Source organism: Colossoma macropomum, unplaced genomic scaffold (genome assembly GCF_904425465.1).
Source record: "Colossoma macropomum unplaced genomic scaffold, Colossoma_macropomum, whole genome shotgun sequence".
Classification (NCBI taxonomy): Eukaryota; Metazoa; Chordata; class Actinopteri; order Characiformes; family Serrasalmidae; genus Colossoma; species Colossoma macropomum.
In genome coordinates, this window is record NW_023494794.1 from 28314449 (window position 1) to 28331569 (window position 17121).

The window sequence follows — 17121 nt, forward strand, 5'->3', positions numbered from 1 at the left end:
TTCTCAGGTAAAGTGGTGCAAAAAAAAGCCGTGGCATAAAGTTTGAGTTTTACGTTATGTTTACGTCACGTCGTCTTCTGTGAGTTTATTGGCTGGTTGTAAAGCAGAAATCTGATTACAGTCTGACTCATGCAGACTTGGAGTTTCCCATTATCTGTTTACTCAAGCGCATGTAAACGTGTTGATCGGTTTACTGACAAAATCTCATTTTCTGCTGTTATCGGATTTTTGAGTGCATGAAAACATACTTTTGTCCTCTCCTGTAAAGTTACTGTTTCAGAGATGCATGTTTTTTTGTTTGTTTTTTTTTTTGGACACCAGCCTCACAGCTGATTTAATATCAAATTTTTATCAGTGTTTAGTCTTTGCCTTTACTACAGCTTTCGTTCTGTTCAGGAGACTCACTTTCAGTCTTTTAAACTCTGAAGTTCAGTCTTGGAAGTTGGTTTGAAGACTGAAGATTTCATCAGATCTGAAGCAGCTTGATTTTCTGCTCTCTCTTAAAGATGAAAGCTTTAAGTGCAGTTTATCAGTTTTGGTGGTCTGTCTGTCTTGCATGGTTGTTAGGAGTCCCATTTTCTCTGTAGCTTTTAATCATTTTTTTTGATCTCCAATTTTGGAAGCTGCTGTTTTTTTCACCTGTTTTCCTTTGACTTTCTCTTTCCTAATGCAGGCGGGTTATCTTCTGTCTGGGTATCTCCTCAGAAATATCTCTTGAAAAATGACACTTGTGCTTGACTGGAAATGGTTTTACTATATTATTAGTGCATTGCTCTGCGCTGCAATCTGCATATGTATGCAGGATGAGCGTGTACACGTGTGACTGCGGAGGCAAACTCTGTATATACACAGCCTGTGCATGTGCGTGGACGACTCTCTCTCCACATCAGTGGTGTTTCTGAGTAAACCCCTATGGGGCAGTGAGGCGTTCAGGTCCACAGATGCCCCAAAGCCTGGCACGACACACACGTCTAAAAATACCACTAAACCCTACACACTCTCCTCTAGCCCTGACTTACCCCACACTGTTATTTCTTGGATTGGGCGCTCAGTGTAATCAGTTTCTGGTGCTAAATGAACTTCTGCTCACTTCGTTTGAGCCCATTCTCCTCCTACTGGATCAGTTACTGCTATAGTTTTTACTGTGGAGCCTAAGGACTCTGTGGCATTAGAACTGAACAGTATATAGTCTTTAACACTAGCAGTGGTAATCTAATGCTGCTCATATAGGGATGTCATGGTGTGTTTTTAATGGTACAGCTATACACACTGATCAGGCATAACAGTATGACCACCTCCTCGTTTCTACGCTCATTGTCCATTTTATCAGCTCCACTTACTATATAGGTGCACTTTGTAGTTCTACAGTTACAGACTGTAGTCCATCTGTTTCTCTGCATACTTTGTTAGCCCCCTTTTACCCTGTTCTTCAGTGGTCAGGACCCCCATGGACCCTCCCAGAGCAGGTACTATTTGGGTGGTGGATCATTCTCAGCACTGCAGTAACACTGACGTGGTGGTGGTGTGTTAGTGTGTGTTGCGCTGGTCTGAGTGGATCAGACACAGCAGTGCTGCTGGAGTTTTTAAACACCTCATTGTCGCTGCTGGACTGAGAATAGTCCACCAACCAAAAATATCCAGCCAACAGCGTCCTGTGGGCAGCGTCCTGTGACCACTGAAGAAGGACTAGAGGATGACCAACACAAACTGCGCAGCAGCAGATGAGCTATCGTCTCTGACTTTACATCTACAAGGTGGACTGACAAGGTGGGAGTGTCTAATAGAGTGGACAGTGAGTGGACACAGTGTTTAAAAACTCCAGCAGCACTGCTGTGTCTGATCCACTCATACCAGCACAACACACACTAACACACCACCACCACGTCGGTGTCACTGTGGGGGTCCTCTGAGGGTCCTGACCATAGAAAAAACAAGGTGAAATAGGGCTAACAGAATATGCTCTCTCTCTCTTGCTCTCCCCCTCTCTCTCTCTCTCGCTCGCCCTATCTCGCCCTGAGCCAGTTCTGCTGCTCACTGAGGTGTACAGTATCTCTCTTCAAAAGTCTCTCTTTCTTTCAGTCGGGAGGTCAGACGAGGCTTTGTTTTAAGCTCTGACTGACTCTGAGACTTCCTCCTCGGTGTCTGTATTCTGGCTGGCTCTCAGTCTCAGTGTTCTGGCAGGTTCCTGTCCTGGTCATGGAGCTGGACTCGAGCAAATATAGAAATGTGAAACTGACAGGCGGCCCCGGACTCAGCGCAGGGCCCGAGAGGAGAGTAGGGTTGCAGCGCTGCACGGCCAGCACTGGAGGAAGTGGGGCTCAAGTGTCTTGCGTTATTAGTGCCGTGTGGAGAGGCATCCGAGAGGTGATTTGGAATGAGGAAGTCGCTGCACATGTAGCCTCTTCAAGTTATTTTTATTTTTAACCAGATTGCAGTTCTGTTTATCTCTTACCTTTTTATTTTGGAAGCTACAGCAGAAAAGAAAAATTCCTGACTAGCGTGTAGAAGACTGCTAAAGGCGTCGTCCGCTGCTGACATTACTGACATTACTGATATTGCAGTGTCAGCGCTGTTTTGTTTACTTAAGACTTGAGGCTTACTTAATCTTTTGGTGATAAGCAAATTCACGACATGGCTGTAACTGGAAATACCTTATCAAGAGAGCCATCAGTGGAGCTTCATGCCATTTGAAAGCTGCATTTGAACAAGACGGCTACAGTCACAGTCACAGCAACTGTGCGATTTTTTTTGCGTTAACACATTGACCCCACAAAGATGTGTGTGTGTGTGTGTTTGTCTATCTATCTGTCTATATATATATATATATATATATATATATATATATATATATATATATATATATATATATATATATATATATATATATAATGTGTGTGTGTGTGTGATATTGTATATCTTTAGTCTTACATTGGCTCACGATAATTGTTACTTGTTGCTGAAACAGTAGCTTGACTTTTTGACTTGTAACAGACACTGTAGCTGATCAATAGCTGTGTTGCTGAATCCCCTCTCCGCTAAACGGCTGAGTAAACCCGGCCCTTATTACTGCTTCTCCCTGTGGACGCAGACAGGAACAGCTGTGTCCAGTGGCCCCGGCGGAGGACTTTAAAACATCCTTTTATCAAATGTCTCTCATTACAACAACCTAGAACGAGCTTCCCTCTCCAGGGTCTAGTCACATTAGGCTATGACACGTCTCCACATGGCTTGTGTTTGTGTAACACTTGGGTGGCCAACGATTGTGTGGTCACCAAAGAAGGGTCAGTTGGCATTCGCTTTCTGTTTATTCCAGTTACTTTTGTGTTGGAATTTGAGTGTCGTGATTTATAACAAAAATAAATAGGAATAAAATAGTGAAAAAGTAACGCTTTAAAATAAGATTATTTAATTAAGTTAGAATAAAAGTCAGTTTTAATAATTTTACTAATAATTTTACTAATTACAATAATAATTCAAATAAGTAAGAATGAGAAATAGGAGGCAAGTAGAGAAGCAGAAGGTCAGTGAAATTACATGTTTAACTCAGTGTGATTGATGTAAAAGCTCAGCATTAGTGCAGCTGACCCTCTACCCTTTGGCTACTGTAACTGAAGGGTTTTTTGGTCCCCTGACTAAAATAAAATATAAAGAACAATAAAATGTAAAAAATATATAAATGTACAAAAACCGTTAAAGTTACATGGCTGTAAGTGTACTTGCTTAGTCCAGAGGCTGCTAGACCCAGTTGTATGTTTTCAATAGCTCGCCTTTAATTCAGCGAATCAATGACAATCAAACCACCTGGCCCAGCTGCACAGACTGCTGTCATGTAAATCAGACATCTGTCACAGAACGCAGCAGCAGTTCCCCTTTGCCCCCTCCTTAAACCTTAGACCAGGGGTCGGCAACACGCAGCTCTGGAGCCGCATGCGGCTCTTTCACCGCCCTGTTGCAGCTCCAAAACAAAATAATCCTCCTTTACAGTAAAATAAAGCTCTGCTGATCGTTCAACACAGTTTAACAATAAATGGTCTTAAACTCTGGAGTTAATGTAGAACTGCTGATTCACCCTTTAACCCTGAAGGTTGGCGCGCAGACTGCTGGTCACCATAGCTACGACAACAGTCTCACCTAGCTATTAGCTAACGAAACGGCAAAGAGAGAGATTTAAGCCGAACATCCATAATTTGGAGACGATCAGACTTCCTGATACATTTAATCTGCAACGAGAAACTGTCAATCACTTAAAAAGTTGCGAAGCTGAAGTCGCTTCTCATTCACCAGCTTCTCGTTCAAATTTTCTCGTTCCACCTTAAATGGTGCGACAGATAGCTACATAGTTAGCTACATTCTGGCGCCTCAGGCACCATTTAAGGTGGAACTGGAAAATTTGAACAAGAAGCTGGCGAATGAGAAGCGACTTCAGCCTCATAAAAAATCGTTGGGAGACGTTTTATAAGAAAGTGTTCTACTTTTACGTAAAAGTTTCCTGCCGGAGGTGTGAGAAAAGCGGTTATAGCTGAGCTAAAGCTTGAAGCAGAGAAAATAAGTCTGCGCTTTCGTTTATATTATACTTTTTTTTTAGCCTATACTAGTACATTAACACATACTGAGACATATTTACAGCCAAGATGGTGAAACATTACTGTAACTAAATGGACATGAAATGGTGTGGCTCCCAAAGTGGTTAGATTTTGTTGAAACCTGACAACATTTGGGTTGCGATGCCTGCACTAATGGAAAAGAAATGCTGTGACTTGTAGATTTCTATTGCTGAAATGAAGAAATTGAAGAAAATAAAGAAAGTGTTTTTAGAAATGTTTTTAGAGCAATGAAAATTAAATGATCAGGAATACATTGATTACCCTACTTATTCCCTACTTAACCCACATATTCTACTATTTTTGTGTATTTTGTTTTTCCTCTGAAGACTTTTAAATGTAGCGTTGCACTGATACCCTGTTGGTATCGGCGCTGATACTGGCACTTTGATGCAGTATTGTATCAGCAGTAAAGAATTACGATACCATGAATCAGTTTCTGTTGTACACGCTCGCTACTGAGTGAAGCATACATGCACGGCAGTAGATGGAACTACAACATGTCAGTGGGGTGGGCTGACTAGCACTAGTAAGTCTTGTGGCAAAATCTGTATCACCAGTATTTTGGCAACAGTTTAGCGAGTGTACCAGTTCGAATTCTTACAAAAGCATTGGTGCCACAAAAAAGCCACATAACGCAACATACATAGCATACAATCCTAAATACTCTAACAATAGTCCCTTTACCTCAATGATGTATTTCAGTTTATCTATATATTTGTTTATCATCCATTAAGTAAATGTTACTAATTCAATTAGTTAAAAAGTAGTTTTGGCTGAAATGTTGAAAATACTGTCAAATTTGGACCGAAGTTTTCAGCAAAGATAAAACTAAATTTCAGCCACGCCTTTCGGATGTTTGGATCCTATTGAAGTTTGCAGTCATCCGTTTGATTTCTGTTCTCATTTTCTCCAGATTTTCTACTCCAGTAACTCTGAACTGCTTTAGGCTCAAAGGGTGGCCATATGTGAACGTGTTCGTGGTTGTGACATCACTAGCATGATGAAATAAAAATGGTCTCTTATGCAGTTTTTTTTTTCCCCATATGTGAACTGTGTGGGCTGGGGAGTGAATGGTACCTTAACAAATAAAAAATGGTTACATGCTACATCGAAATGTTTCAATTTAAAAAAAGCGTTGAAAATTCATTTTTCTATCATAAAGCTCACTGTTTCGTTTTCTTCTTACAGTCCCCAGAGCTCCCGAAATCGAGGTACAGGACTGCATGGTGGTGGACAATGCAGTGACCATAGTATGGAGGATGCCGGTGGAGGATAGTAAGATTGACCACTACATCCTTGAGTACAGAAAGACCAACCATGAGGGTCTGCCCAGGGTTAAAGATGAGCGCTGCTGGGAGCTGGTGGACAACATCAAGAACACAGAGTACACACTCACAGGTAGAGCTGTACATGCATATGTACATGTACCCAAAAATTAATATGGGCATATGTGTATATAAACGTATATACACACATATAGTTAAAGGGAATTATTGGTTTATATTGCAGGGTTAAAGTTTGATTCCAGGTTTATGAACTTTCGGGTACGGGCGTGTAACAAAGCAGCTGCTGGAGAGTATTCCGATCCTGTCACTTTGGAAACCAGAGGTAAACACTGCAGTGATGTTTCTTTTAGCTGTTATGAATTCATACATTTAAGGCTATTAAGTACAACAGCAACACGCTTAGGGCTTAAATAACAAGTGCTAACTAAAGCTTTCCAGGATTTGCTCGCTTCATTTATAACTCCAGGGTTTTCCAACCATTTAAAAGTCTTTTTCATAGGGTTATTTCAGTTGTCATGATAAGCTTATGTAGGTGTCATAAAGCCTTATGAGCGGTGCCCTACAGTAAAGTGTTACCGTAAAGCCTTTGCTAGCACAACGATCAGTGTTACAGTTTGTGGAATTACGAAAAAATTCACAGATGTTAGTGCAGGGTGATTCAAAAACATTCATCCAATTTCAAAATGATTTATTTAACTTGTAAATCATTACAGATCAGTGCAGTAAACTGTAAATGGTTTAAATGAGCATAAAGTTTATTATGTAATTGTACAAGGTCTCAGTCTGAACCTCCTCCAGCTGTACAGACAACATCAACGCCATAGTCAAACTCATCCCATACTGGATTGAGCATGTTGGGTTTCGCTGCACTCACGGCTCTTACAGTGAGATTTCGGAGATCCAGTGTTTTTGGGAGTGGCACATAAACGTACCTCCACACCTCGTGACTTTTTTTCTTGGAACTGATGGTGCCAACGACGAACGCTCTGAGCTGTTGGAGGGTCACTGCCAGACTGACAGTCAGAAACTTTATGACCCCCTCTTTCTATTGGATTGTGGTTGGTTCCTAGGCGCCTCAAGGTTGTAAAAAAAAAATGGCGCTTTGAAATCAGATAAATCTTTCTGAATCACCCTGTATAACTAGAAAACTAAAAATGACCTTGAATGACCAGCTCTGTTGTAGAGGATGTTGGATTTTGTAGGTACATACTTTAGTACTGTAACAACTTTAGAAACTTTGTTAACTGGTTTTATTTATTGTCAGCTCAGTTCTGTGGTATTGAGAAGACTGTCTATCAAAAATAAAAGATTTTTTACCTTTTATTCAAAAATTCAAAAGTATAAACAGGAAAGCAAATTAAAAAACATTTGTTTCCGTTTCAGTGAATCACTTGTAAATTCTTTGAAAAGTAAGTAAATTCGATGCACAATAAAAATGAAAAATTAGCTCCCTTAAAGAACACATTTTAGCAACTATTAAAGTTTTAAACTATTTAAGTCAAATTTCTGCATGAACAGAACAGCACAGTTTTCTTTATAGACACCATAGCTGTCTTTGCTACTGCATGAAGTTGCTGCAGTCTCTAACACTTTGACGAAACTGCCTTGTAGAGAGTAAAACATGCATGTAACATTCGCTCTGTTTGTGACAGCCTTCAATTTCGGCTTTGACTCGTCGTCCTCCCACCTGAACCTGAAGGTGGAGGAGTGCAGTGTGGAGTGGGACCCACAGGGAGGTAAAGGCCTGGACAGCAAAGTCAAAGGAAAAGAGAACAAGGGCAGGTACAGACGCATAATCATTCATTACGCACATCTGTTATTTTTGTGTTGAAATTCTGCACTGGCCACTTTATTAGAAACCCCTGTCCTGTAACTCCACCTGGCTGGTGTACAGTGACGGACTGTAGCCCATCTGTTAATGCGCAGTGTCTGTGTTTACATACAAAGATTTCCGCCAATCCGATTGAATACATTCCGATTATAGATTCAGACTGAGTTGTTTATTCTCACTCTACTCAACAATCTGATGGAAAATCTCCGTTTACATGCTCACTACAAGTAATCCGATCCAAAGTGACGCATGTGTGAAGAGAACCGCTTAGTGTAGACGTTACCATGACAACCGGCATCACGTGAGTCCAGTCAGAGTGAGATGAGCAGCAGTGAGCAGTGCTTGTGTTTTTAATTGCTTTAAAATGATGTCAGACTCAGGAAAACGTCCTTCACATGTCCTTATTAAAGAAGGCCGAGAGGAAGACGTCGTGTTCTGAGACACATAAGCTGGACGTCCGTCCCACCGCCGTCTTTTAAAGATCAAAGCATAAACTTCGTCTCCTCTGCAGACCAGTTTCTGCTCCGCCATGTTGAACGGTATAAACTTTCACTATGACGCGACGAACATGATCAGAACGGACTTAAACTTTCTGATAGGGAATGTAATCAGATACAGGCGTTTACACGGATATTATTCTTCTATTTAACAGATTATTTAAAGGATTACCCACCTCGATCAATCAGATAGAAACTGTATTCCGAATGGCCTCAGTCGGACTAGTCTATTCCGATTGAGGTGTTTACATGGACGTATTCTATTCTGATTGAGCTATTAGTCGGATTATTAACGGATTATTAGGCTGCATGTAAACATGGCTACTGTTACGGTTGTCTAGGTTAGTCTTACTGTTGTTTTGACACTGGTCCACCACCCAAATAAGATCTGTTCAGCCCGGTTTCCTGACTGAAGGAAGCCCAAAAACAGATGGGCTGCAGTCTGAAATTGTACACCTATATAACAGACATCAAAAAATGGCCAGTTAGTCGAAGTGCCAGGTATGATTCTGTGGTAAAGTGGATGGAGAGAGTACACATTATTTGTATGGGAGTATTTTATAGAAACATCTAGGATATTTAGTGCTTATGATGTATTTTAAATGAACACCAATGCAAAAAAAATTACAAAAAAATTTGACACACTGTCTTTGCAGTTAAGTCCCATATTTGACATTTTCTTGATTTCCCAAACTGTTCAGCATGTGTGAACTGCCCATGTGGGCTCTAGCCTTCCTGGTGTTTTTTCCTCCTCATCAGTTCTGTCCCTGACATAGTGCTGCATATTCAAACAGGTTTAACATGTGCTGAATACTTAATCATATCTATGTAGTACTTCAGTGATGAACAGAGCTGCAAGCCATTCAGGGTTTGTAAAGGCCTCTGCTGTTGTTTCCTGTGGGACGTGGGGTGTTGCATTACTGGATCATTCTAGAAGCTCGTGATTTATTAAGGACCCAGACTGCAGCTGCAGGTTTTCTCTTCCCCCCTCAACTGTTCCTACTGTGTCTGTTTGCTGGGGTCTAAAAGAAGAAGACCCAATTATCGTCAGCCATTATTTAAATGCTTGGCGACACATTTCATCATACGCTACCATTCAAAAGTTTAGAATTGCTTTTTTATATTAGTCATTTTTGTGATTTTATTCAATAACTAGTACATAAGTGTTCAATTCAGTTGAAATCGAAGGCCATAGCATAAGATTGGTATCCGTTTTAAACTTATGGAACCATTCAGTAAGCTGTAAATTCAGTAGTGGGACAAGTGGACCCCAGTAATGTGTGCAAAATGCTCCCCACAGTATAAAAGAGCCACCAGACCCCCCACTGTAATGGTCAAGCATTCATGCCTGTACCTTGTGGCCTTTAGTATTGTATGCTGTAGCAGCCCTTCACTGGAACAAAGGGATTATCCCTCCTCCACCAAACTTACCACTAGGCATTCTGGTAGGTAGCGTCTCCTGCATTGTTGCTGAGCTATTGTTGCTGTTTGCTTTCATTTCACAATAATTGCACTTACAGTTGGCTGTGGCAGGCCTAGCATGACTGCTACATTTAAAGTCGCTGAGCCTTTCTGTCCAACCTGTACTGTCCATGTTTGTCTAAGGCAGGGGTGTCCAAAGTCTGGGCCAAATGCAGCCCATGGGCAGATTTTAACTGGCCCCCGGGTTCTGTTTTACAGTGTATTATAAGTGGCCCGCCAGCCAGTACATTGCAGTTCTTTCCTTCACCTGTTGGTGGCAGCTGACCAGACCTGCAGCTTTATTTAGTGAACCACATTTAGTCAAGACTACAGACATAAAGCTCAAACTAAACACTGAAAACATGATTTTGGCGAGATGGAAAACTTCTTATCAGAGCAAATTCAGTTGTTCAGTAAATATTAAGCCTTTAAGGTCGAACAGAAACGTGGCTACGCAGCGTTTATTTGATACGTAAAGAACGCCACCTAACAAAACCATAAACTTACAGATATTCGTTTAGTTTGTCTCACAAATTATATTTTTCAACAAGTAAAAATCATTTGAATAGGAATATGATTAATACATTAGACATGATGTACTGTTACTCTTAAACAGTTTAATTATTTATTATAAGCGCTTATTGATCCAAACTGTTTTGAATGAAGAATCCAGCAATAAAAGAAGACTCGTGCATAGAGTGATAGGAAACACAGTAGCTCACAGAAAGCCCAGATTCTATGTGCTGATATTCTGAAAACGTAATGTTTTGAGTCGTTTGTGAGCAAAATGACGGCCCTTATTTTAACACAGTACAATCTGGCCCTCTTTGAAAAAAGTTTGGACACCCCTGGTCTGGATGGATGGATGGATGGATGGATGGATAGGAAGGAAGAAAGACAGAAAGAAGGAAAGAAAAACAGAAAGAAAGAAAGACTTTATTGATCCTGAAGGGAAACTGCTGTGTTTCAGTAGCATCACATATAATTTCATATAAACTTACGCATACTATGCAGAAAGTAAAAAAATAGAAATAAAAATAGACATAAGTGAAGTATGAGAGTCAATATCCAGAAAAGAAAGAAAGTGAACTCAACAATTACGGTGGCTGTCCACATACTTTTAGCCATATAGTGTGTATTTAAGATATCTTTGCTTAATTTCTGAAAATTTACACCTTCCTACGTATTATATGGAACCTATGAAGATGTTCAGTGAAAGCATCTTATCTGAATAATTTTATACGTTTCTGAAAAACAAAATGTTTATATTTTAGCGTGATTCCAAACTTTTGAATGGTAGCGTAGTTGTCGAATGTGCCTCACTTTATGTCCTGCCTGCATATTTCCCCTTTCATTTTACCTGTTACAACACACTTTCACAGCTGTCTTCTTTTATTTATGCTTTCCTTTCTTGTTCATCGACAGCGCGCACCTCACTAATCTGAAGAACATGACCAGGTGACCCTGAGCTTGCAGGCAGTGGAATTTGACCCTTACTGAGAGCTTTAGGCCCTCACTGCTTCTTCTAGCTTGCCCACTCTGTTCTTCCTGTGTGCTCTTCTCAGGCTGTTGCATTAGCAGCAGCAGACCCTCTCTGTAACCTTCCTCAGAGGAGTGTTTTATGAACAGGATTACTGGGTTAGCCGAATAACTTTAATCTTTAAGTCTTATTATATATTTTTTTCGTTTAACTGTGAAAGACCTGTGGTTTTAACCTGAGATTTTAAGGGGCTCCTATCACAACTTGAATTTTCCTTCTTTTTAGTTCAGCAGAACTTCAATTAGTTCACATTGAAGTGATGCATAGTGTTGCTATCAGTCTGTAGCAGAGGTATGAAAGCGGAAGACGTGGAGAAAACAACTAAATGTTGTGCTGTTCATGGCTGTCAGGAAGCAAATGGATTATTGCAGCTTTTCAATGGAGCCACACATCTGAAAGAAGTAGATGAAGTTAATTGTTAATGACGTACCTATAGATTTCAGACTGAACGTAACAGTTTGTACCACATTTTGGTCCAGACTACGTTTTGGAGGACTAAAACATGGTAGCCAATCACAATAGAAGTCATTTATATCGCTGATGTCGGAAGAAATCCTTGTATCTCTATTTTTGTTGTTTTTCAGTTTTTGACATAATTTGAAAATGCCTGTTTCCCTTTGCATTGTGTGTAAATTTCATGATGAATGGACGAAAAGAAACGACCCAAAATGACTTGGAAAAAACTCTGGTTCCATTGACTTGCATTAAAAGTAAAGTAGGTTTTTTCCTTCTCCTGTAAAGTTACCATTTTGGAGACACAAGGTTTTCTTCCAACAACAGCGGAAATGAAGTTCAGCTTGATATGGGCCCTTTAAACGTGTTAATGAATTCGAAGAATGGACTTAATTTGAAGTGGTGATGGTTTGGGAAGTTGTTTGGCTGACTCTGTAATTCTGAATCATGAAACACCAAGTGCTGTAGATTTAATAACTACATAGAATGCAGGCTGGTGCGTGTGCTGTGTGTGACTGAACCAGTCATTTATAGATGAAGATTATTCTTAAATACTTATCATGTTCATTATGATGAACAGATCTTTTTGAATGCTTTTCTGCATCTATATCTCTCCTCCATCTATAACTGACCTCTAACTCTTTTTCTCTCTTGAATCAAGGATTCCCTTTCTCACTTTGCTCTCTCTCAAAAGAAATGGTGGCAAAACACGGTGATAATTGTGATAGGCATTAGTCCCCAGTGCTTAGTATAAAGCTAGTAAAATACCGTTATAAACTGCTCATGCTTGTCTTTTTTCATGCTTGCATCTTTATGATTTCGGTGAGTAACCAGTCTACTAAGAATTGTGTTCTTTAATCAGTCATTCCATCGTAGAAAATAGTTTTCACTAGGGGTGTAAATCTCTGATCACACATGATTTAATGACAGGCACGCGAAGAGAGAGACCATGGGGGTCTTGAGCCGCTGCCCAAGTGCCCTCTTGGCATGTTTAAAATTCTGTTTTCTATGGACTTCGCCATTGTTCAAGATCCATTTCAGTAAGGTGAGACTGAGCTCAGCCACCCCAGCAGAAGAGCTGGTTGGTTGGCTTGAGTTCCGCAAGCTGGTTCAGTACCGGTTGTGCCTCAGTCAGCTGACCTGACACTCACCAGAGCACTGGAAAGCTCAGATAACCACGATTTGACTATTGTGGCACAATTATTTGTCAGCATACACTAAATACGTACAGCACTGTGGAAGTCTGAGACCGTTGGTTGTTTATTTAATTTACTGTCAAACAGCCAGTTAAGTACAAGTTATTCATTTCATATCGCATCGGAAAAAAAGACGAAAACATATACTTAGAAAGTAGAAAGTAACACAGAAGCCATAAGAGCGGAATGTAATCTAATATAATAACAATATAATCTAATACAGTAATAATATAATCAGATCTTTTAGTATTTATAATATTAGTGTTTAGTATTTTCAGTTTCTCAAAGAAATCTGCAGACACACCTCCAAAGTTCAGTCTTAGAAGTTCTGTATCTTTTAATCATTTTTCAGTTCCACTTACTCCTTATATGGGTCATTCTACAGAACCGTCCATAGGAGTCACTGGTGTTACCGATCGTCATCGGTGTTACACATAAGAAAGGAAACACCAGAGACATTTTTAATGAACAATGCATTTTACAAAATGGCTGCTACAGAACATCAAACCACATGTTGTCAATCATGGAATATCCACTAAAATATGGAATTTAATCCATTTGTATTCTATTTTTTCACAGTTACCTCAGAATAAAGTCGGTCACACCAGTGACTTCAGCTAAAAGCTTCATATGAAATCATGAGCTAAATGAGAAAATCTCTGATAACTGAAAGACACAGTGGACTCACCATGTGCTTTTCTTCATAGATCCTCAGAAAACAGGTAAAAGGAAGTGAAGTGATGTCATCAGTGTGACTTTTATTTCAAAATAAGAGATTTTTTGTTACGCAGTAACACCAGTGACACGACTCCTGGGGACCAAAACTTTCATTATATATTTTATAATATTTATTTGTTTTCTTTATGTCATTTAAATCATATATTTCATAGTCATGTATAGATTATTGCAGTTAAAATAGCAGAAAAACATGTTTTTTACCTCAAAATATGGCCTCAGCCTTCACACATGACTGTGAGGACGAGCTCTTCTGTGGTGCTTGGAATTCTATATGATTGATTTATAAACCAATATTGCTAAATTGATGGTTCAGGAAGGCGTAATTGTTAAAATAACTTGTTAAAAACAATAAAATAAATTGTTTTATTTTAAAATTATAAATAAATTGTAACCCTAACATGTTTTTCGAGTGTAATATACCTGTAAAGGCTAGGGACACAAAGATTTCCATAGAATGACTCAGACAAGTAAATTATCATTTCCAGTCACTATTTTGGCCTCACATTAAATGAATGAAGGCTGATCTCAGACTTTTGCACAGTACTTTAAATGTGATGGTACATGCAGTAGTAGTGTATAAATAATAATTTTTGTCTTATTTTGCGTTTAAAATTAGCCCAAGATTGTAATTTGATCACATTAGTGAATATTATTATTTTAACTTGGTTATAATCCATTCTGACATTCCAGAATTGACACAGCTGAGTCTCCACCTTCAGAAAAATGCATGACTTAAATGCATCATTACGTTTTTACACCCCTAGTGTTCACATATTATCATCACCAGCCATCATACTGTGTACCATCATTAAGATAATAGGGCAGTGAGTGCATCTGTCTTGCGTAATGACTGAGCAGTGTCCACTGTTGAGAGATTTGACCCGCTCCATATGACTCTGTGGTTTAGGACGTCCCGTGAGGGCGTGGTCCGAGGCTTCCCTGCATGTCAATTGGCAGAGCCCTCTTTGTTTGAGCAGTCATTCATTCACCAGCTGCTCTCCTGCAAGTGTGTGCATGCGCCACATGGCTAATGGAGGCGGGGTCAGCCGTCGCCTCGCTTTGACATCTGTCATTGCACAAAGGCTCAGAATTCCCCACAGTACTCTAAAATCACTTAACCAACTCCTCGCGTAAGGGATTATATGACAGACAGGGTAACGACGTCCCTCTTTGCTTAGAAGGACATTTGTACGCTTGTTACATTATCACCACTACATTCCACAGTTATGTTAATATTATACAACAGTTAGTTCCGGCCAAGCAAGCTGATTGGTTGAGAAGCGTTCTATCTGTGCTGTTATTTCACCATAACATCACATTTTTTCACAAACACTGTACACTCCGCTGAGACTGTGTTGCTAAGCAACGACTTTGTCAGCTGTAGGAGACGCTCAAGCCATGTGAATGTTTTTACTTCTTACTTTGCCACAAACAGAAAATGGACACTTTTAAGATCACATTTGACCGACAGCCGATTTGGTCAGACTCTGAAGATGAGACGACACTAAGTTCCCAAACTGTCATCACCACTGAGCAGCTTCTCAGTCGGCAGCTGAGACAGAAGAACAGCTAAACAACCTGGAATCAGCCAGAAATGAACCCAACACCATTCGCCAAACTAAATGGGCTGTAAGATGCTTTACAGACTGGCTGGAACAAAACAACATTAATACTGATCTGGAAAAAACTGAGCTAAACTTGATATTGCGGCAGTTTTATGGCTCAGTCTGATTTGGTCAGACTCTGAAGATCAGACTACACATTTGGCCACTGAGGTTTCTGAATAGTATTTTCATCCACATATCATTGCTTTCATTATTGTTTCTAACATCCATAATGGCTGCTTCATTTAGGCCTTTGTCTAATCGGTCATCGCTGTCTTGTCCTGTGGAAGTCCCGGGTGCCGTTACTAACCAACGTGGTGTTTTATGTAAACCAAATCTGTTACCATTTCTTTTTGTGTGTCTACTTCACCTGAGGTCTGTTTTCCCTCTTCTCTGTGGTGGCTCTTTGAGCATGTGTTTGCAGTTGAATCAGCATGTGTGGATTCATCTTACTGTAGATGTCATGAACTCAGGATGTGTGTACTGTAAGCTGTGGCAGTGTTGATGTGCTAATGAAAACTGGCTGTGTGTTTACTGTCTTGGTGCTTGCAGAAGTGGAACTCCGTCTCCAAAAAGAGGCTCAAATACCCGTTCGCCAGCTCCAAGGGGAGGGAGAGACCGCTTTACTGGAGAATCCTACACAGTACTGGGTACAGAACTGGACCAGTTTTTAAATCAGTCGCACACTGACAGAAAAAAAATCACTATTCTGAGAGGACAGTAATCTCATATTGAGTTTTTTTTCCAGTCCATATATGTAGTTCATACATACTCTTCCTATTAATACTTTCAAAACTTCACCATCTCAAAGTTTAGAATCAATGTTTTCAATAATACAAAACCTGTTTTGTCGAGGATAAATGGATGAAGTGATTTGAATATGATTGTAGTAGCAAAACATCTGTAGGAAGCTGTAAAAGTATGAAGTTAAAATTAATGCCTCATATTTGAAAAATGGTGAGCAAGTCTCGAGGCAGATAACTTAATGAATTGCAATAAATATTTGGGTCATTCATACAGAAACGTCCACTTTTCTGTCTATCCATGGGAGTCACTGGTGTTACCGATCCTCATTGGTGTTACACATAATAAAGGGAACACCAGAGACATTTTTAATAAACAATGCATTTTACAGAATGGCTGCAACAGAGCATCAAACCACATGTTGTCAATCATGGAATATCCACTAAAATATGGAATTTAATCCATTTGTATTTTATTTTTTCACAATTACCTCAGAATAAAGTCGGTCACACCAGTGACTTCAGCTAAAAGCTTCATATGAAATCATGAGCTAAATGAGAAAATCTCTGATAACTGAAAGACACAGTGGACTCACCATGAGCTTTTCTTCATAGATCCTCAGAAAACAGGTAAAAGGAGGTCAAGTGATGTCATCAGTGTGACTTTTATTTCAAAATAAGAGATTTTTGTTACGCAGTAACACCAGTGACACGACTCCTGGTGACAACAACTTTCATTATATATTTTATAATATTTATTTGGCATTTGTTTTCTTTATGTCATTTCAATCATATGTTTCATAGTCATGTAGAGATTATTGCAGTTAAAATTGCAGAAAAACGTTTTTTACCTCAAAATATGGCCTCAGCCTTCACACATGACTGTGAGGACGAGCTCTTCTGTGGTGCTTGGAATTCAATATGATTGATTTATAAACAAGTATTGCTAAATTGAGGCTCAAGAAGGCGTAATTGTTAAAATAATGTATTGTTTTATTTTAAAATATAAATAAATTGTAACCCTAGCATGTTTTTCGAGTGTAAAATATCTGTAAACGCTAGAATGACCCATTTACAGTATACTATTTACCATCTAATAACTTCTTGTAGTTTCCAAAAAAAGCATCAAAAACATTCTGGTATCTAGTTCATAATATCTCAACCTACA

General features: G+C 39.5%; 1 protein-coding gene across 3 annotated transcripts in view; it reads left to right on the forward strand.

Moving 5' to 3' along the window:
* Nucleotides 1-17121, forward strand: part of fsd1l (fibronectin type III and SPRY domain containing 1-like) — a 63092-nt gene that overhangs the window by 41052 nt on the left and 4919 nt on the right. For 2 of the 3 annotated variants that reach the window (XM_036580743.1, XM_036580742.1), the window contains 5 exons: nucleotides 5793-6002; nucleotides 6114-6212; nucleotides 7543-7672; nucleotides 11105-11137; nucleotides 15763-15860. In XM_036580743.1, the coding sequence (XP_036436636.1) occupies nucleotides 5793-6002; nucleotides 6114-6212; nucleotides 7543-7672; nucleotides 11105-11137; nucleotides 15763-15860 (570 nt within the window). The remainder of the gene's footprint in view (nucleotides 1-5792; nucleotides 6003-6113; nucleotides 6213-7542; nucleotides 7673-11104; nucleotides 11138-15762; nucleotides 15861-17121) is intronic. The other variant, XM_036580744.1, reaches the window with a different exon arrangement.